The 20,885-nt window shown below is 39.4% G+C and overlaps 1 protein-coding gene across 1 annotated transcript; it reads right to left on the bottom strand.

The window, feature by feature from the left end:
- Positions 1 to 824: 824 nt before the first annotated feature.
- Positions 825 to 19,493, bottom strand: ASB15 (ankyrin repeat and SOCS box containing 15). Its single transcript, XM_036081888.2, has 9 exons — positions 19,387 to 19,493; positions 17,523 to 17,575; positions 17,301 to 17,432; positions 15,635 to 15,793; positions 11,009 to 11,254; positions 8,929 to 9,100; positions 6,739 to 7,309; positions 6,066 to 6,219; positions 825 to 997 (listed from the first exon to the last, which is right to left on the bottom strand). Exons 1-9 carry the CDS (start codon positions 19,491 to 19,493, stop codon positions 825 to 827), a joined length of 1,767 nt encoding a protein of 588 aa, XP_035937781.1.
- Positions 19,494 to 20,885: the final 1,392 nt, after the last annotated feature.

The raw sequence follows: 20,885 nt of genomic DNA, 5'->3' as shown, positions 1-20,885 counted from the left end.
AAATCTTTAGAAAAAAACCAAAAGTCCATTAGAACACTTGTTTACATAGGATGAGAGAAAGAGTTGAACTTCTGATATAAATTGTCTAGCCAATAGCATACAGTTATTGAAACCATAGACGTGGATATTTCTCCCAGAGAACATAGCATAAGAAGAAAACTTAAGGTTTTAAAACTTAGGCTTAAGACATCCTAACGGGTTGGCAGGAGATAAGCAACACAGAAAGAAGCCAGAGACAAGAGCGCTCAGTAGGGGAGGTGAGAGGAGAGCCAAGAGAGCAAGGTGTCCTGAAAACAAAGGGAAAACCATTTCAAGGAGGGAGCAGACAGCAGTGCCAGATGCGCAGGACTCAGCTGAAAGGACTAAGAATGCTCATTGAAATTAGCAAGAAGGCAATTATTAAAGACCTTGAGAAAGGCAGTGGAGGGAGCCCAAGCCCGAGGACCGTGTGTGCATCTGCAGGCTGGAAGGAGCTCAGTGTGGGTATAAAAGAAAGGAAAGAGCCAGCAACTGGCTGGAGATGGGGGTTTGAGAAAGTGGTTCTTTGTTTTATAAATGCAGGAGAGATGGATAATTTGAAGACTTGTTGGAAGTGAAGATAATTATTAGAAATTCACATACAAAATATTGGCCAGCTTTAAAAACATCACAATGTAAAGTCTTTAAAGATGTAAAATATGGTGTCCCCCATAAGAACAGACGATCGTTATAAAATTGTTAATGGATTTAAATACACTTAAGGATGTAAAATGATTCCAAGAAATTCTGAATGAACCCCATTTTAAAATATTTTTTAAATCACATTTAAAATATTATCTTTCAAATCACGGCAATTTTAGCTCTTGTCCATAGAGATCATACTCTTTAAATAATATATATCTTTGGATGGTTGGTGGTAGAGAGAGCTTCTTCATTGAGGCTGGCTGGCAGAGTCGCTGGAGTCCCATAAGCCTTCGAATTTTTAACCGACACAAATGCTTTAATGAGCAAGGATTCTCTAAAATGTTGGGAAAAAATAAGCAAAAAATAAAAACAATATTAGTAGATTAACCTGTAAGATACAGACTGTTTTAGAATAACATTAATAGTGTCATTCTGAAAAACAGGTATGTACCCATTAGCAACTGGCGATTTTAAAAGAAATTCAAAGTGTAATTAAGCATCCCAGACCCCTCCTCCAGAATGCAGTCTCCATGAAGACAAGCATTTAGCTTCTTCCAGTGTCAGGAAGAGCCTGGCTCATAGTGGGTGTTCAGCCAGGATATGTTAAATGAATGAATGGAATTGACTTAAGAAAGCAAATGCTCACATCTCCTATTTATGTTTTAGAATTGAGTACTATAGAGTTTTATTTATTTACTTCCTCTCTCGTCTACCAATCTTTCTAATGCATAATTATCCAGGAAACGTGAGAGAAATGATTCAATCTTAGGTTTGTTTCAGTGTCTGACACCAAACATTTTATATTAAAAAAAAAAATCTAACGTTACTTAAATATTTGATATTAGTCTTTATTCTCAACTCTTACTTTATCTATATTACAACACTGACATATTATCCCAGCAGTAGAGCTAGTGAAAAACTGCTTGGCACTTTGTAACCACTCAATAATATGAACTATCACTCAATTCAGTAATAAAAGACATCACATTTCCATTGCCTTTGTGATTATAAACAAATTATCTTCTTAAAAAATGAGAACAATGGGGCGCCTGGGTGGCTCAGTCGTTAAGCGTCTGCCTTCGGCTCAGGTCATGATCTCAGGGTCCTGGGATGGAGCCCCGCATCTTGCTCCCTGCTCGGCGGGAAGCCTGCTTCTCCCTTTCCCACTCCCCCTGCTTGTGTTCCCTCTCTCGCTAACTCTCTCTCTGTCAAATAAATAAATAAAATCTTAAAAAAAAAATTAATGTTTTTCAAAAACTATGGAGGCGGGCGCCTGGGTGGCTCAGTCAGTTAAGCGACTGCCTTCGGCTTAGGTCATGATCCTGGAGTCCCGGGATCGAGTCCCGCATCGGGCTACCTGCTCAGCAGGGAGTCTGCTTCTCCCTCTCCCGCTCCCCCCTCTTGTGCTCTCTCTCTCTCACTCTCTCTCTCAAATAAATAAATAAAATCTTTAAAAAAAAAAAAAAAACTATGGAGGCAAAATTATTGTTACTGAAATAGGCAAAATAAGCCCATCTTTTTAAAAAAATTACATTTTATTTTCTTCTTTAACAAATATATGGCCTTACATATGTCTGGAGGAATCCTGACATCCAGTGGTTAATCACACTCACAGCATTCAACTGACTTCCACTCCAGTTGCATTAATGGATGACTGAAACAATATCACAACTTCCTAGTCTTCTTCCTTAGATCGCCTTTCTACAGTTATCAGAATTGGTTATTCTTTTGTAATAAAAACACATGGACAATTGATTACCAGTTAGAAGCAAACTCTGTTCTGCCTATGACAGGAAGCACAGTGCTGTTGGAGAGAGTGGTTTGAAGTAAGATAGACAAGGGTTCAAATCTTTGCTTTGTTGTTTTCTAGGTCTGTAACTTTGGGTAATTTGCGTATTTAAGACTTCTGGGTTGTTGTTGTTTTTTTTTTTCCTCTTATAATCTCCAAAATGTTTTAACCTTTTTATTGCAAAATAAAATATAAAGTAACTACATACATGCATAGCTTCATGAATTATTATTAGTGATTATGAGATGAAGACCTTTAATCACCTCCCAGGCCATGAATAGAAGAATTTCCCCAGTCATCCAAGAATTCCCTCCATAATCCATTGCAATCTTCATTCCTTCCTCCCCTGTAAGTTACCACTATTCGGACTTTTATGGTCATCTCTATTTTTTATTTATTTTTTTAAGATTTTGTTTTTTTAAAAGTGATCTCTACACCCAACACGGGGCTCAAACTTACAACCCCAGATCGAGAGTTGCATGCTCTACTGACTGAGCCAGGCCAGCACCCCAGGTAATCACTTCCTTTAGAACTCCAACATCTAAGTGTGCTATCCCTATGCGGTTGTATTGACAATATTTTTTTAAAAAATTTGTTAGGATCTTTAAGTCTCTTAATCCACAGGTTCTTTTCTCCATCCCTTTCTCTTTCCTTCAATTCATCTTTGAAGAACCAAAAAGCCCTGCAGTTTTCCACAGCCTAAATTTTGCTGATTGATTGCCTTTTCATGGTGTAGCTCCATGTTTCACTGTCATTTCTATTTCTCACAAATTGATGGCTGGATCCAGAGACTTGAGCAGACTCAGGTTTGATCTCTTTGGCAAAACTATAGCTGGTGCTGTGTTCTTTCATCAGGGGCCACATAATGAGATATTAGGAGCAGCTGATGCTCAATGATTATGTCCATTAGCTGACTGGGGGCTGCAAAGTGGTGACATCTATTTCTTTTTCATTTATTATTTGGAATACTTTTATAAAGAGACGTCTTTGCTCATCTACTCTTTGGTTACTAGTGGCACAAATCATACAGGTAAGGCAGAATAAATGCTCAAATCTTTTCCTTCATCAATTTTCAAGATAATGAATTGATTTTCTTATTCTCTAGAGCAGACTGATTTTTTAAATATCATATTTAAGCATATTTAGTTGGTTTCAATTCACTAAAATAATTACCCTTTGGAAGCTGAATTGTCCCATCTTTGGCCAGTAGGAGCTTCTTCATGTTGGCTCCTAAATTCTATTGGCATGCTCTGGTAGACAGTTTCTTTGCAATGTAGAATGACAGATATTCCAGGCTCATCTTGCACATTCCTTCCTGAGACCTGAAATCATGCTTTCTTTTTTTTTTTCTAGGAAATGGTCATTGAAGACCACAGTCTGGGGATGTTCATCGCTGCTCAGTTTGCCATTATTTCTAAGACTTTACTGTAGACAGATAGACATACCCAGGTAAAATAGCTTGAGTTCATATTGATATTTCCCATTCAAGTTCAGGACTACAAGATTTTTCTTTAACCTATTACATCTGTATTTCCTTTCTTCCACACTGACAATCCTTTGTATTCTCAAGGATACAAAGAATAATAGAGTTAGAATATCCCACAATCACTCACTTACTGAATGCCTCTCATTCTCAGATAACAATATTAATATGCTGCCACCACCATATAATTTGGTATCTTTAAAAAATGTTTTTGTGTGTGCTCTCGCCATTTTAAAATATTTGTGTCATATCCACATTATCTAACCATGCAACCCTACATATGGTATCTCCTCCCTTTTAGCTCACACTTGGTCTTGGTCTTCTGTCTAATGCTCAGTACTAGTCCTTACGTCATTACTTCTCCAGTTATTTTGGTTTGTCTGAAGCTCATTTTCTAGTGGATTCTTCAGAAGGCAATCAGAGAAACAATATTGTCTGAGGGAATCTGATTTTTTCCCTCATAAGTCAGTTGTTCTTTTTGCCTACATGATCAAAGGACATATTAATTTGTAATTTGTAGCTTTGCCTTTTCTTTTTATCACAGATTTTTTTTGTAATATAGGTTTTTGTATTTGTTTTGTTCCCTCAATTTGGTTTTCCTTTTTAAGGAATCCTATTGTTCATTTCTTCACTCTTTATTGCCTGTCTTCAATGTCTGGCACTGTCTTTCAAATCCTTTGATCTATTCCTTCATTTCTATTTTATTTAAACGTTTTTCTTCCATTTCAGCTTCTGTTTCTCTGAAGATATTATCTATTGCATTATTAGTTCTTGCTTTCATTCTAGTTCAGTCTTTAAATTTGAAATTATTTTTTTCTTTTTATTTCTAATTCTTCCCTCCGTTCTGTTACCTCATTTCTGAATCTTTGTAATTCTGAACTTGTATTTTTTCATATCTTGGATCATCTTCCTTATGCTGTTTAGCTTGTTTTGAAATGAAATTTTTAGTTTTCATCTGTTCTAAGGGTATGCTTTTCTGGTGTGCTTTCTGGTCTGTGGGGATATTATTCTGTTCCTCTTTCTTTATTTTCTTATAATAAATTTATATGAGACTTGACTGTGATAATTTTCTGTTGCTCATTTTGATGTGACGTTAGTTGTCCTGAAGTTTTAGAAGGATACTTGGTCCAAGACAGCTCTTCTGACTTTACAGAACTCCCTATTCTGTTATCTTCTAGTAATGATCCAAAATAGTGGCTTGCTGCCTGAAGTTGCCTTGTTCTCTTTGCTGCCTCTCCTTTTATGTGGACTTTCTCATGACTCTGTCCTTTGGTTTCGATTTTATTCCCATTGCGGGCCGTGGCTCAGAAAGGGAGCCTTGACAGGTCAATTTCAAGATTTTATAGGGTCCAGGGGCTCCTGGCTGGCTCAGTCAGTAGAGCACACGACTCTTGATCTTGGGATCGTAAGTTCAAGCACCACGTTGGGCATAAAGCTTACTTAATAAAAAAATAAAATAAAGATTGGTTCCCAAACGTTAGTGAGCTTCAGAATCACTTAACATCTTAAAAAAAAAGAAGAAGAAGAAGAATTTATAGGGCCCAGATTGTTTTGTAATTGCCTTCAGCCTTAGTTTTGTATTTATAATATGAATCACTTTTATGACTATAACTGAACTTTAAACTAGAGAATAGAAAATGGCCTGCCTATAAGACAAACTTTCGTTAGGAATTTGTCAATAAACACCTGAGAGAGAGCATATCAAAAAGGATAACTCTAATTCATTCCATTCACTCATTTACTCAGTGTTTATTATTTACTACTCACTAGGTATCATGCAAAGCCTTGAGAATACAAAAATAAACAAAATAGATGCCTGTTCACATGGAGACTACAGTCCAGGTATCTTAGGGTATTATAAGAGTAACCTTTTAAAAAATGAGTTCTAGCCAAAATGTTAATATAGTTTTAGTAGTACTCATTACACAATTAAAGAGTTGGAAAGTATCAAGAAAAGCAAAAAATTAGCATCTTATATCAGAGGAAGTATTAAGGATGATTTAAAAACCCAGATAATTATGAAAATGAAGTAGCACTGAAAAAGTAACAATGATGACATTGAAAGACTTCACCTATATACATTCTTCAGGAAAAAAAATTCAAAGGCAAAACCTTTTTTTTTTTTTTTACCTAGTATTTGACGGATTTCTGGCCATTCTCTCTGTACTTCTAATGCAGACTTCAGCTTAGCACACAGAGGAATATAATCCATGTAATCAATTAACACACGAATAACGCTGCCTACCAAGTGTTTCATCCAAGGAACTGTAATAAACTCACAGAACTGAGAGAATTGATAAAATTTAATTTAGTAATACATTTATTATACTATGTACATAAGCACTCACTTTTGTTATGAAAAATTACTGTCTTTGTCTTTTTACAGAAAATAAAGTACCCTCTTTGTAATGAACGAAAAAGAAAAATAAATTGCTTGTATCTGTGAAACTATGAGCCCTGAAGCTATATGCAGGACTCTGCTGTTATTGCAGTCAACATAACCTGGAAGAATCGTGTTTCTTTCCATGATTCTTCTTTCCATGTTTCCATACCCAATATTCCACCAAAGAAGCATAAATTATTAATTGCATACATTTTCACATGCTTCCACATTCAGTTTCCAGCTCAAGAAAAAGAAGAAATCTTGTTTGCCTAGTTTTATGCTTATATCCCCATATTATTGCCAACCCAAATTCAAGAATAAGAAAAATATGAGAGTTGATTTTTCTTTTCTTGTAACATCCCTAAATGAGCAAATGTTAGGATGCTGACCCAACAGCAAGAAGAAAAGGATGTAACTCACCGGGTTATCTTTTATTACACAAGATGTCCACCCCGGTAGTACCTCTTCTTCTATCTCTGACCACACAAATGAATTTCCAAAGATGTTCCCATGCATGCACTCAAAGCACATCTCCACTTGGTAGCCATTATTCAGCAACAGGCGCAGCATCACCTCGTCATTTAGGGCATACTGAATGGCACTGGGGAAACGCGTGTCATTCACGTGCATAAAATAACAATTGACGTTAGCTCCGTGGGAGAGAAGCAGCCGGACAATTTCATGGTTATTGGCCCTCACTGCCACAAGCAGACAGTTGAGGGGGTCTAGGTTTGGGTCTGCACCTGCAGCCAGGAGGACTTCTGTGCACTGGATGTCATTGTTAGAAACGGCAAAATACAGCGCCGTCCTCCGCTCGTCATCATAGCTCCCGGAAATGTGGTCCGCGAGCGGGGCGTTGACATCAAAGCCACTTTCAATGAGCAGTTGGAGGCACTGCACGTTTTGTCCATCTGCTGCGGAGTGCACTGGTGTTAGCCCGCTTTTCTGGATTGCATTTTTGGATGTTACTGGGATAAGATACTTCAGCGCACTAAAAAAAAAAAAAAAAAGTCAAATACCCTCATGGCCTGAAGAAAATGAAGAATTTAAATAAACCAGCTTCCTCACTAGACAAGTGAATGCAAGTTGTTTACTTTCTTTTATTTTCTCTAGATAACCTCGTACAAAAACATGTAATATTTAACCTTTGTCCATTGGCTGACTACTTAGTTTAGTATAATCTAGTTTTGTTTTTAGTTTCCCATTCTAAATATTCCCGGGGAACATGCTGGAGGTCCTATATTTGGTCCTAGAATTGTGGTTCCTCAGGAACCCTCCCCGTCTTCCAATTCTTTTCGGAACAACATGATACTTATAAACAACAAAAGCTATTTAGTGGAAAAAATATAAAAGAAAGATAGGAGCATCTGATGCCATAGAAGAATGCTTCATAATCTTGACCATGAGAATCATGGAGTCACAGGAAGTGACCTTGGACATTGCTCAATCCAACCCCTCATTTAACAGAGGGGCAACAGGAAGTCTGCAGGGGTGAAATGACTTGTCCAAGGTCACACAGTTGGATGTGGAGCAAGGACGAGGGTTTAGGCCTTTTGAATTCTCATTCCTTACTTCTCTTTCACTGCTTCCTGAGTAGTCTGTTTCAGGAGTGGCCACGCACGTCCTGCCTGCTTCCATAAACTTGCAATTGAATTACCAGCCACAAAAAAGAGTATTATTCCATCAATCTTTATCAGTCCAATGGGGATAACTAACCACAGCTTATGTTTCTAAGAACCTGTGATAAACAGTTGTGAATTTCACACTTGACCGAATAACTAGACATGCATGAGAGCCACAGGCAAGGATAACTTGATCTCTTGTGCCTAATTCAGAGCTACCATGTGTGAATTTATGAACGCTGGGAGTAAATCCAGGTAAACTTTAACAACATGTCACTTAGCGTCAATTATGTGTCATTGGCCACTTAGCCAATGTGGCCACTGCAAATGATAAAGCCTAATGATTTCAAAGTTTTTGAACTTATAAAATATATTTAATTGCCTAAAGCCATCCTCTTACGGTGGGTAGCTTAATATAGTGATTATAGACTTCAACTGATGCGTTGATTGTGGCACATATTGTGATTTAAAAATCTATCCAACGTTTTTTTTTTTGAATAAAGAAACCTGAACTTATAATGAAACTTTTCTAGACAAGGATAAATTTGACATCATATCATAATATCTGTAGGTATTAGTAAAAATTGGAGTAACACTGGTAATCTTGTCACAAGATCCTTTGCCAAAGGCAAAAGTTTTAGAAACCCTGTAGCCTTTTGTTAAACACATTGAAAAACAAAACAAAACAAAACAGAAAGGCGTATTTGGGTGGCTTGTGAAGAATGCTCAGTTGTAACTTACTTCTTTCTGAAAGAAAAATTTTTTATTATAAAAGTAGTATAAGGAATGCTCCCTGGACCAGGGCAGTTAGGAATAACACATGAAATTTCATGAGGTAGGTGAAAATAAAAAGGGAAAAAATCAAACCAATATTTATACTTGTCTTTTTCTTTTCAGATTTTGGGAAGTATTATATAGATAGACTTGAGACTATATACAATTTTGTATTTTTCAACTGAAAACGATCATCTTACGGTTTATTACTCACAGGTAGTGTCCCTCGTAGGCAGCTCGGTGTATTGGAAGATGGCCTGCTCTGTTGGGTACATTTCCACTTCCTCCGTATTCCAGCAGGAGGGAAATGCAGTCGGGATTGCCCCCTCCTGCTGCCTCGAACAACACTGACGCCCCATCATCCGCCAGAGCAAACACATCACCACCTGGCAATATAAAACATATGTCACAGCGATAACTGGAGTTATCGTGAAATTGTCAAGATACTCCCCTTAAATATAACCTGTTGTTTTCGTTTCTGGCTAGGACTTAAAAATATAGGATTAAGGACATCTGTGTTCTCGGTATTTTCAATAAACAATTATGCGTGCATGTTTTGTTTTATTAGCGAATCTTTGCATCACAACAATGTCTGAGAAATCAACAAGTCAGTTTACGCTGTAGACAAATGCTCCCAGGGAAAGGGGTAGTTAGCTTTTCAAAATTTTTTTTAAAGATTTTATTTATTTATTTGACAGAGAGAGAGGTCGAGAGAGGGAATGCAAGCAGGGGGAGTAGGAGAGGGAGAAGCAGACTCCCCACTGAGCAGGGAGCCGGACATGGGGCTCGATCCCAGGACCTGAGCAGAAGGCAAACGCTTAACCGACTGAGCCACGCAGGTGCCCCAGCTTTTCAAATTAAAAGACCATGTTAACCCTCTCTTTCGTTTCAACAACTGCCCTCTAGGTGCTGTGTGTGACCCCGCAGAAGGTCCTAAAATGAATAGATACGACTACCTGAAGCAGCTCAGAGGGGAAATGAAACAAAATATCAAAGAACACAAACCGTGTGACATTCATGTGACATCAAGACTAAGTAGGAGTCATGATGTAGAAGGAGGTCTGTGTTTGAATTCTGGCTCTGCCGCGACTGGGAGAGCCCGGGCAAGCTACTTTTACGAATATCCATCTCCTCGTCTGTAAACTAGAGTGATGCTGCTTATTTCATAGGGCTCAGATGAGAGTTAAATGGGGTTGCACGGTGGGGGACTGCCAAAACGTTAGTCTTTTCTCCATAGAGGATCCTTGAGGGAGCATGTGGTGCTAGCCTTTATTTACACATGGGGAAACTGAGGACCGGAAGTTGTAGCAAGGCTAGGGTTGGACCTCAAGGAGGTGGTAGAAGCCAATTGAAGAATTTGGTCTCTTAATTCTTGATTCAGCCCTTGGAGGGCTCAAGGGAGGGCAAGGTCACAACCTGTTGGGAGAATCAAGAAAGGCTTTAGGGGGGAGGTGTCTCAAGAAAGTGAGTTATGTCGGCGAATATTCCAGATGAGGGGAAGGGCCTGGCGCAAGCGCAGACAGAGGGAATGCGGGTATACCCCAGAATCCTGCCGGGGTCGTGCAGCCGGGGTACAGGACACATGTTGAGAGTAGTGAGGGACAGACCCGGCAAAACAATTCGGGATGATGCAGTGGGGCCCTGCGCGTGACTCAGAGGCAGTGGGGAGCTGCTGAGCGTTTTCCGAGTACACCGTTGGAGCCCCTGCAGCTGTCCTTCGGGGAGGACAGCCGAGTTGCAGCACGTCCTCTGGATTCTCTGACGGGGAGCCCGGCAGCCCGGAAACGGGCCGAACGGTTAGGAAACAACTGCCCTGGTCCAGGGAAGACGTGAGGAGCCTGCCCGGGATGCAAACCAACGGGGCTGTCCCGGTGCCAACAGGTGGGAGAGACCCCGCGGGACTCGGCAGCTGACTGGATTTGGAAAGGAAGGCGATGGAGGGCGTAGAATAAGTCTAGGCCTTCCGTCTTGGTTGAGAGCGATTATGTTGTCGAAAGTGTGAAAGAAGAGAATTCCGCTTCGAGAAGCTAAGTGTGAGGCCCTGGCGAGCCGTGTCTGCGAGGCCGGGCCGCCGCTGGAGAGAGCAGCCGGGCCCACCGTGCAGACGTGCCGGCCGTGACGTAGGCGGTGTCCGGGTCGGGAAGAGGGGGCTTTCAAGGGGGCTCCGGGGGAGCCGGGTACAAAGCCTGATGCCCAGTTACACCCGGGAGAGCAAGGGGAGCCAAGGAGGGCTGGAGAAGAGGAAAGGGAGAGACGGGAGAATCATCCAGAACGTGCGATGCCTTTGCACGTACCTCTGTGGATGAGGTGTTCCAGCACATCGCAGTGCCCGTGCTCGGCAGCGACCCCGAGCGGTGTGACGCCAAATCCGTCTCTCAGGTGCACGTCGCCTCCGTGGGTCAGCAGCAGGGCTATGATGTCGTTGCGGCCCTGCTTGGCCGCTTCGTGCATTGCCGACCATCGCTTGACGCAGGGCTGGTCAAGGTTGGTGTTGTGTTTCAGCAGAGTGAGCACCATGTCATAGGAGCCGTTTTTCACAGCTGGAAGGTGATTTGAAAAAAGAATATCAACGTAGGCATATGAACCTGGATCCTTCAGATGGTATGAAACGAATTATGACATTTATTATGAAAATAGATATTTACTATTCCCTTTTCTTCTACAGGAGGATACTGTAGTTTTCATTCCCCTCTATTTCTCATACCCAAGATGATGTTGCCTTCTCTTTAAGACCCTGGCCTGAGGCGGGGTAAGAGTTTCATGGAATACAGGGCTCTTCCCTATAATAGGATGTTGTGTATACTCTTTCTAAACTTTAGAAAATGAAAGTAAATGAAATGAAAATAGCCTCCACTATTGGGTTGTATAAAATGTACGGAAATGCTTAGTGTATACTAGGAGCTCAATAAATTATAACCGTTATTAATCTAATTTCATCACTTCTAGGATCCTGGGGCTACATGTGTAAATAATGTTCATCAAGCCCCCTCCCCACCCCCAGGAAAGATTTTTTTGTTTTCTTCTACCAAACAAAGCATCGAGTATTAAATGAACTTCTCTTTTCTGTGATCTTAATGGGAGGTTAGCAATGAGAATGTTTTTAGGTTTTTTTTTAAGATTTTAAAAATTTATTTATTTGGCAGAGAGAGACACAGAGAGGGAACACAAGCAGGGGGAGTGGGAGAGGGAGAAGCAGGCTTCCCGCGGAGCAGGGAGCCCGATGCGGGGCTGGATCCCAGGACCCTGGGATCATGACCTGAGCCAAAGGATAGATGCTTAATGACTGAGCCACCCAGGCGCCCCTGTTCTTAGGTTTTTTGGAGAGAAAAAGAGTGCACGAGCAGGGGGAGACTCCTAAGCAGGCTCCATGCCCAGTGCAGAACCCCACTCAGGGCTCAATCTCATGACCCTGAGATGATGACCTGAGCCGAAATCAAGAATCGGTAGCTTAACCAACTGAGCTCCCTAGGCACCCCAGCAATGAAAATGTTTAGAATCTGGGTAGGTCTGCTGTTGTAAACAGGTGAAGTATATGACAGATAATGTACTACAATGTAAGAGATCCACTAGATCAGAGGTCTCTCTCCCCCTCTGCTGTTTCTAATAGATAAAATTACAGTTAAAATCACCCCCTCCCCCCGACTTTGAGTTATTAAGAGATTGTCCCAGTTTAGATATAAATAATTCTGGAAGATGTAATGTCTTTTTCTCTTACCAGTAAGTAAAATCTTTTTTTTTTTTAAGATTTATTTATTTTAGAGAGAGAGAGAGAGTGCACGCACGCACGTGCACGAGTCAGTGGTGAGCGGAGGGTCAGAGGGAGAGACTCTTCAAGCAGACTCCCCGCTGATGCAGGGCTCAGTCTCAAGAACCTGAGATGAGGAATGACCTGAACCGAAACCAAGAGTCAGACGCTCAACCGACTGAGCCACCCAGGCGTCCCAGTGAGTAAAATCTGAGTAAGAAACAGAAGGACGAGGGCTACTTCCTGCTAATGGAGGTAAATACAGTTTCATTCATTCATTCACTCATTCGGTTCATGCACTCTGGCTGTATGAAAGGCGCTGTCTTACACTGTGCACAACAGGAAAAAGGCAGACTTAGTTCTCACTCGTGGAATCTATAGTCTAGGGAAGAAGCCTATAATGTCTTCTATTTGAAGAGAGACTCAGAGGCCAGGTCTTTGCTGGGAAGGCAGGAGAAGATGCAGGGCCACATAGAACATCCTGGGGAGCAGAAGGCAGAATACAGAAAGCATCAAAGTCCAAGGCGAGGGAAAGGGCTCCCACAGGAGGACGAAGACAAACTCTGCCTACTTCATTTGGAGGCAGGCAAGCCATCACTGTGGTGAGATTTCAGTTTTTCTCTTGCTCACTAAGTAGTCTGTTGACAAATGCCTTCCTCTGAATCGCCCACCGGCCACTGGCAGCTCTAATTATAGTGAATGACCTCATCCTAGCTGGTGTCATTGCAGAGAAAAACATCAATAAGTGAAATGAACTAAGAGATGCGTGTCCTCATTTATCTTCTTGCTCCTATTGCATTTTTTTCTAGAAAAAAATGTATTAAAATAATGAATCTCTTCCATCATGATCTATTTTCCTCTTGTCTGACTCAGAAAACATGTTGATTAGAGATATTAGTCTTTCTTCATGAAAATAATATCACATATAAGCCACAACTTAAAATAAGTTTAAAAATAAAACCTTACATGCAATTTAACTGCTTTGGAACTAAGAATATATTTACTTCCTATAGAAATAATAATGCAAATCATGGGGCATCCCTCCCAACGTAACCTGTGAAGACATTCTTAATCAATAAATGTCTGAAATAATGAAAACTAATAAGGCACAGATACAGTATTTGTGTAACATAACTAAGTAAAATAAAACTTAAATAACTTACATAGTAAAAATAAATATATATCTACATATCTTCAACAATAACGCTTAAAAAGAAAACCAAACGTCAGTTGAAGAGTTAGGGAATTAGAGACTTTTCATAGGTTATAGGCACTTTTGAACACTTTATAGTTTGCTGGCACATTTCCTTTCAATTTCTGTAATTTTTTTTCGTTTTCTGGATATATGTGTTTTGCTCATGTAATTGTCTTATTATCAGCACGGATTTATCTTGTGACTCATAAGACATGCAAGGATAATCCTGAACTGGAGAAAGGTGACACCAACTTTGGAGGGTGGGCAGAGAGGGAGTCTGAGTGCAAAATACCCTTAATAAGTGTCAGGTGATCACAAATTAGATAGTTAGCACTCAGCAAGTAACTGTGATAACTGTAATACATCAGAGTACTACGAGGAAGGGCCAGATGGCTGATGGGGAAGAAGAGCCCTGGAGGGACACAAAGTGGTATTTGTTTGGCCATCTAAGGATATTCTATAATAAAGACAAAGATGATGACATTGGGCTAAGAAAAATAAAAATGACATCACACGGAAAATCCAAAGAATGGCATTTTTTCTCTTATTTTTCCCTTTATAAGTTAATGGGCTATAAATAGCAAATTTCAAAGTAGCCTATAGAGTCAAAAAGAAAACTGGGAAAGTGCCATGGATGATCCATTTACCTATAGAACCTGAAAATACTTGACACGGGCTCTACAAAGAAGGTCCTGGAGAAGGTAACCCAAGAAAAACTCCATTCTCCTGATACATCGGTGATGGAGACACAAGCGAACACCTTCAGAAAATTTCCTTCGTGAGACTTCTGTCTTCTCCTGATATTACCATTTAGCTTTTAAAAAATATTATTTCCAGATGTTAATTCTATTTTGGCTCTGATAACTCAGTGACCAACTTCCTTTCCCACACTTCAGATATCGCTAGAGTAGAGAAACAAACATATGCAACTTTGAAATGCATGTAAATGCTTAACACTCTGTTGTAAGCATTAAAGAAAAACACAGTCAAATAAGGCAAAAAGAAATCAAATGAGTGGTAATCATGACTTAGTTGTCCCTTAAATAAGTGAATTGAGAATAGCAAGTAGAAAATAATTCTACATTTGCAAAGTGAGATAGTATATAAACTCTGGAAAAGTGTGTGTGTGTGTGGATGTGTGTTTTGCAGAAATCAAATGTCTATAGATATCTAGAGAACTATCTAGAGAAACAACAACACATATGTGGATGTCATTGCAAATACCCACTGGTATATGCCTTTAAAAATAATACAGATCATATTAATAGTGGTGATGCAACCGTAGGTGAATATTCGTGTGTATAGAACCCGCTCAGGATAAGAGTTCTGGTTTACTTATAAGGAGCACAAGTGTTATTATGACAAATTCCAAAGTAACAGGAAATGTTATCTCTGGTCATTTGTAGTTAATCTCATCTCACTTTTGCAAGCAGACTTGCCAATTTTTATTGGTCAACAAAAATAGCAGGATACACAGACTGAGAAGAAACTGATAAATGACACCTTTAGGTTTACCATCATTCCTTGTGTCATTGTTGTGAACCCGTTTGTAGGTGCCCAGTGCTGCATCTGTGTGATCAGAATCTGCTGGCACCTCATTGTTCTGATGTGAACCTGATGTCTCTCTTTCGAACCCCCTTTCTGCCTCTTTCTTCTGGCTACATACTGCACATGCAGCCCTACTTATAACCAGACCCTACCTAGAGAATATTCCTTTAGAACTGGCACTTCTGGCCTCACAACACTCCGAGGTTGGATCCCTCCTCGTTAGTTGGTGCTGAAGAATCTTTCACATTTGACCCCTTTGTAGGATTAAAACACCAAACGCATAGGGCAGATGAGATGGGTGTTAGGGGGGAGGAGCTCAGGGAATAGTAGGGGATGGGGTCACATAACTTCAATACGTAGTGGTTTCCAATACATACTTATTAAATATTTCTTTGTCTCAAACTCAAAGCTCTAGAAAAAGAAGTCATTTACCAATCAGAAGCGGTGTCTCTCCTTTGTCATTTTTGGTGTTTGGCCACACTCCCTTTTCTAGTAAAGTTCTTACATTTTCCACCAGACCAGCTTTGACTGCCAAAGTCAAGGGTGTTTCTCCATCAGAGGTCTTGAACTCCCAGAGTGTCTGGTAGGATGCTGAGATGTGAAAATATTGCATAAAGTTAAAAATCTTTACTTAAAGGATATCACAGAGATCAGAATAATCTAACATTATGTACTTTAGATTGAACAGTCAATTGATGAAAAAGAAAGATTAAAAGACATGATTAAACTTTATCAAATGATGGTGAGTATAAGTAGATGAGCATGGACCTGACAACTAGAAAACCAAAATCTATGTTTTAAGGGGTTGTTGTTGTTGTTTTTAATGGATTGCAAGTTCTTATTTTTTGATAAATTGTAACATAACTCCTCAATCCTTTGTATTATTTAAATTGCACCTGAAATTGTTTTCTGTCAAGTGAAATCTGTGAATGTGGTAATAAGTATGTATTTTAATACTGTCAGAATATGTTAGAAAATACCATGCTTAATGTCATCTTCTATATCTATTTGTCTGACTATCTGCTTAGCTATTTTTTTCTGGCTGGCTGGCTGCATAGTTAATTATCAAGTAGCTATGATTGTCTCCTAGAGCATAGAATGAGGGAGCAACATTGATTGAGAGATAGGGCACTCACAAGACGTGTTAAAAGTTGCCAAGATGTGACAAATATTGTGCTACAACATCAGAATTATCAAAATTATTATCAATACTTAACTCTGGGTTGATTTAACATGATATTTACTAATGTTTACATTATGAAAAAATTAATATAAGCACAAAATATTGTAAATATACTTGTTATACAATAACGATCTTTTGGAAATTGTTAAGAGATAGTTCAAGATGATAAATTAAAAACTGACTCTCCAAAGCAAAAAGCTTTATATTCAAATCAATTAATTCATGATATATATTAACTTTTATTACTTTTAGGTTATAACCACATCTTTTTTTTTTTTAAAGATTTTATTTATTTACTTGACAGAGAGAGACACAGCGAGAGAGGGAACGCAAGCAGGGGGAGTGGGAGAGAGAGAAGCAGGCTTCCCGCTGAGCAGGGAGCCTGATGCGGGGCTCGATCCCAGGACCCTGGGATCATGACCTGAGCCGAAGGCAGACGCTTAACGACTGAGCCACCCAGGCGCCCCTATAACCACATCTTTGAGCCAACTTCTGTCATATTCGTAGAAAGATGCAAAGGGTGAACCCTGAACCTCACAAAATGTGCTAATTCTTTTTTTTTTTTAAGAGAGAGAGCGTGGGTGTGGGAGTCAGGGAGAGGCAGAGGGAGAGAGAAAGGGAATCTTAAGCAGGCTCCATGCCCAGTGTGGAACCCAACATGGGGCTCAAGCTCACAATCCTGAGATCATGATTTGAGCCAAAAATCAAAAGTCCAACATTTACCGACCTAGCCAACCAGGCGCCCCATAAAATATACTAATTTTTATAACTGTGAGTATAAAACATGGGTATTTTCTTTTCCATATTCCTAATAATCTTTTATTCTGCTTTTTCTTTTTGCTTATGTTTGTTGGGAGCACTCAAAATTTCTACATTTTTCTTCGGTTTGGCTAAAGGGATTTTATGTTCTCTTACCATCCAGAACAACTTCAAGTATTTGTTGAATGGGTTGAACGACAGCTTCGTGCAATGGAAACCATCCTTTTTCATCAGCTTCATCCAATGCATATCTATATTTCACATATTCCTGGAGCTTAAGAATGTGACCTAAATCAGATACAGGGGCTGGTAACACATTTCTGTCTCAGCAAAGTGAAATCTCCAACCTGCCCCACTGTAGGCAATACACCCATTTACCTTGTTTTATGGCTTCCACAAGTTTTCTGTTTTGATCACTTAGTGGTGCAAATCTACCAGAGAAAGAAAAATAAGCCGTATTTATCCCAGACTTCAAAAAAACCCAAACACTTAACTTATATTGAGTTTCTGTACATGATTTTAATAATCAAGATCTATAGGAAATGCACACAACTAATTTTATCTACTTTAAAAATGTAAATGTCTAAGAATCAGACACAGTATATTTATGATACACTAGACATAGGCTCATTAGTACAGATGACAGAATTCAAGATTATAACGCTATCTCTGAAATTAGTTCTAAGCAATGAAAATGGAGTAAACAGTTGTAGTCAGAGTCAGAGGAGCTGGGTTCAGGTTTCATGATTTTGTGATCCTGGGAGGCCAATTAGCCTCTCTGGGTAGTGGTTTCTTCATCTTTAAAATGATGGGATTAGGGGCGCCTGGTGGCTCAGTCGTTAAGCGTCTGCCTTCGGCTCAGGTCATGATCCCAGGGTCCTGGGATCGAGCCCCATGTCGGGCTCCCTGCTCTGCGGGAAGCCTGCTTCTCCCTCTCCCACTCCCCCTGCTTGTGTTCCCTCTCTCGCTGTGTCTCTCTCTGTCAAATAAATAAAACCTTTAAAAAATAAATAAATAAAATGTTGGGATTAAATAGAAAGATCTCTAAGGCTTCTTCCAATTTTAAAAACTCTATGCTCAATAAAGTTTATTGCTTTGAACTTAATAACTGCTTATTTGGGAGCTTATGATCCACACTGCATGTTAGAGCCTTTGATCAACTTATCTACAAGTGAAAGCAGGCTGAGCATTTACTGAACAAACTCCTAGTCGTTGGCCCAACAGGTCGTGATTTCAACCCTCATGGCAATTCTCTGGTGTGTGTGTTTATTCAAAGGAAAGGTATTTCATAACAAATTGATTCAAATCTATTAAGCAGAAACATCTGCTGGCATTCTAGGATTGTGAAAGCCTTTTTGGGAACTCTGTTGGAGATAAGGGAAAAATTAAAGAGACCTAATTTAAAGGTACTATGTCCATTTTTAAGAAGCTCAAAAGCAATAATTTTATAGCATGGAGCCTATTCAAAAGTATTACTAATTTCAGAATAATACAGGATTCTAAATACTACAATAGAAAGCAAACTAACGTTTATTTTTGTTAGAAGTATAATGTTATAATGTGTGTTGTTCAAGACAGAAATCTACTTTTTCAGTTTCAGACTCTATAACTCCTGCTAAATCAGGATTGATTCAACACAAAATTGGTATTTTGTGTCTAATTTGTTAACTTCTGTCATTTGGATAGCAGATAATTAAATAGGCTGTGATTTACATAGTGCTTGTTTTTAATAAAAGCCCTCAACTCTTTCCCATTCTTTGGGGCTAGACTTAGGGGCTAGTCCACATTATTTTTTATAGTTTGAAGATGCAAAAATGAAATACATTACTTATAAAGGTTGTCTGAGTCAGTAGCAGAAGGGGCTTTAAAATATTCAGAGCAGACTTCTGTATACCTATCTATATTTTAGTTGTATAAACTGTACTTGCAAATTTGTTCAAATTTATTGTCCTTTTTGATTCTATATTAATTTTTAAAAAAATAGGCAATCCTCTACAACCAAATTCAACTAAGAATTTCCCATTGAGGTTATTTCCATCTTCCACCAGAGGTGGGGGTTTGTGGAAGATCCTATTGCCGGAGCCTATGCACAGTGGCCCTTGGAAAGCCATTGGATTCTCTGCCAGGAAAGAAGAGTAAGCATTTTCCTAGAGGAAGAGCCAGGAAATGTCTTTCATTTTATCTGACAACAAAATGAATGCCATAAAGAAATTCTGTTGAGGACAGTCAACTTGAATGTTACCTTTCAGAATAAAATGCAGACTTGCTGGCTTCAATGGATTCTTGAATACTGAGCTGAATATCATAACTTGCAAGATGGTCTTCATCGGGGTCATCATTAGTATCCATGACTGGATAGAATTTTTGAAAGAGGCAGTTTCTTATTATCAGCAAATGACACCGAACAGTACATACAGTTAATGTGAACGATGCAAAATGAAAAAGTAAAATACATTCATCTTTCCCCATTGAACAAACATCAATGCAGTGAACATTTTAATCCGTATTATATATGAAGCCCATCCTAAATTTTGAAACCTGTAATTACCTGGTCTTTAGGTATCTGCATTTTCTAATTTGGGGCTTTTTCTTTTTTCTTTCTTTAGTTAAGCTTTTAAGAACTCATTTCCCCATGCTTCTGACTTGCACTAATTTCAGCCCACTGGTTTTCTGAAGACACGGCTCTACAGAGCACATTAGAAGTTTAAAACTCAAGCCAAGAAGAAGTAAGGTGGAGACAGGAATAGAGAACAGTAAGCCTTTCACATTCCTAACTTTTAATTCTGTGTCTGCTGTGTTTGCTTGTTTGCTAATTTATTCCTTTCCTCGCGTTGGTAATGGTTTGCGTTGGCTGCCTTGAACTGCAGTTATTCTGTATTTGTGTTCAACTTCTAAGACTCTACGCTCTTTGAGGGAGGGGCTCTACCTCACTCATCTTTGCACCCCTTGCGACTCTAAAAGGTGCTTGGCCCAGAGAAGCTTCTCAATGAACATTTTTTGAATTAAAATAGAAAGAACAGAAAGTCACAAATGTAGTGGCCTAGCCTTGCCCTCAAGAAATTACCAGAGCAAACAGAAGACATGAAGGAAAATTTAAACAGAAGGAACTGAGAACTGGGGCGCCTGGGTGGCTCAGTCAGTTAAGTGTCCGACTCTTGATCTCAGCTCAGGTCTCAATCTTGGGGTCATGAGTTCTCTGGGTCATGAGTTCAGTCCCCATGCTGGGCTCTATGCCCAGCGTGGAGCCTACTTAAAAAAAAAGAAAGAAAGAAAGAAAGAAAGGAACTTTGAACTTCAAGCACTGTTCTTCCTGAGAAACTACTGTCTAGTTTCACATATGAAGTGAACAAGTTTCAAAATTCCAGAACTTTAAAATAAAACAGGAGAGGGTTAAGGTGATAAAAACAAATAAACGAAAAAACAAAACAAAACAAAACCAAAAAAAACAGCTATAGGCACTTGGAGAATCTCCTTATTGACTGGCTCTGCTGGGTGTGATAGACTGCATGGTTCTTCCAGTGCTCAGGGAAATCCACCTCTATGAACTTGTGCTACCTGCATTCCTGGCCATGGAGAGATCCTTTCTGACACCTTGGCAAAAGTGCATCCTTAATACAGTTAGGGATACTGGACCTGCTACTACAGGGGTAGGTGTGGTGAAGACCAACTCTATTGAGAGGCTTTGTTGTGGGAACTGCCAGCAGGTAAATTAACCTGGCAAACAGTAAGCAGAATAAAAAT

The sequence above is a fragment of the Halichoerus grypus genome, chromosome 12, assembly GCF_964656455.1.
Source record: "Halichoerus grypus chromosome 12, mHalGry1.hap1.1, whole genome shotgun sequence".
Classification (NCBI taxonomy): domain Eukaryota; kingdom Metazoa; phylum Chordata; class Mammalia; order Carnivora; family Phocidae; genus Halichoerus; species Halichoerus grypus.
This window is presented reverse-complemented; position numbering and strand designations above follow the sequence as displayed.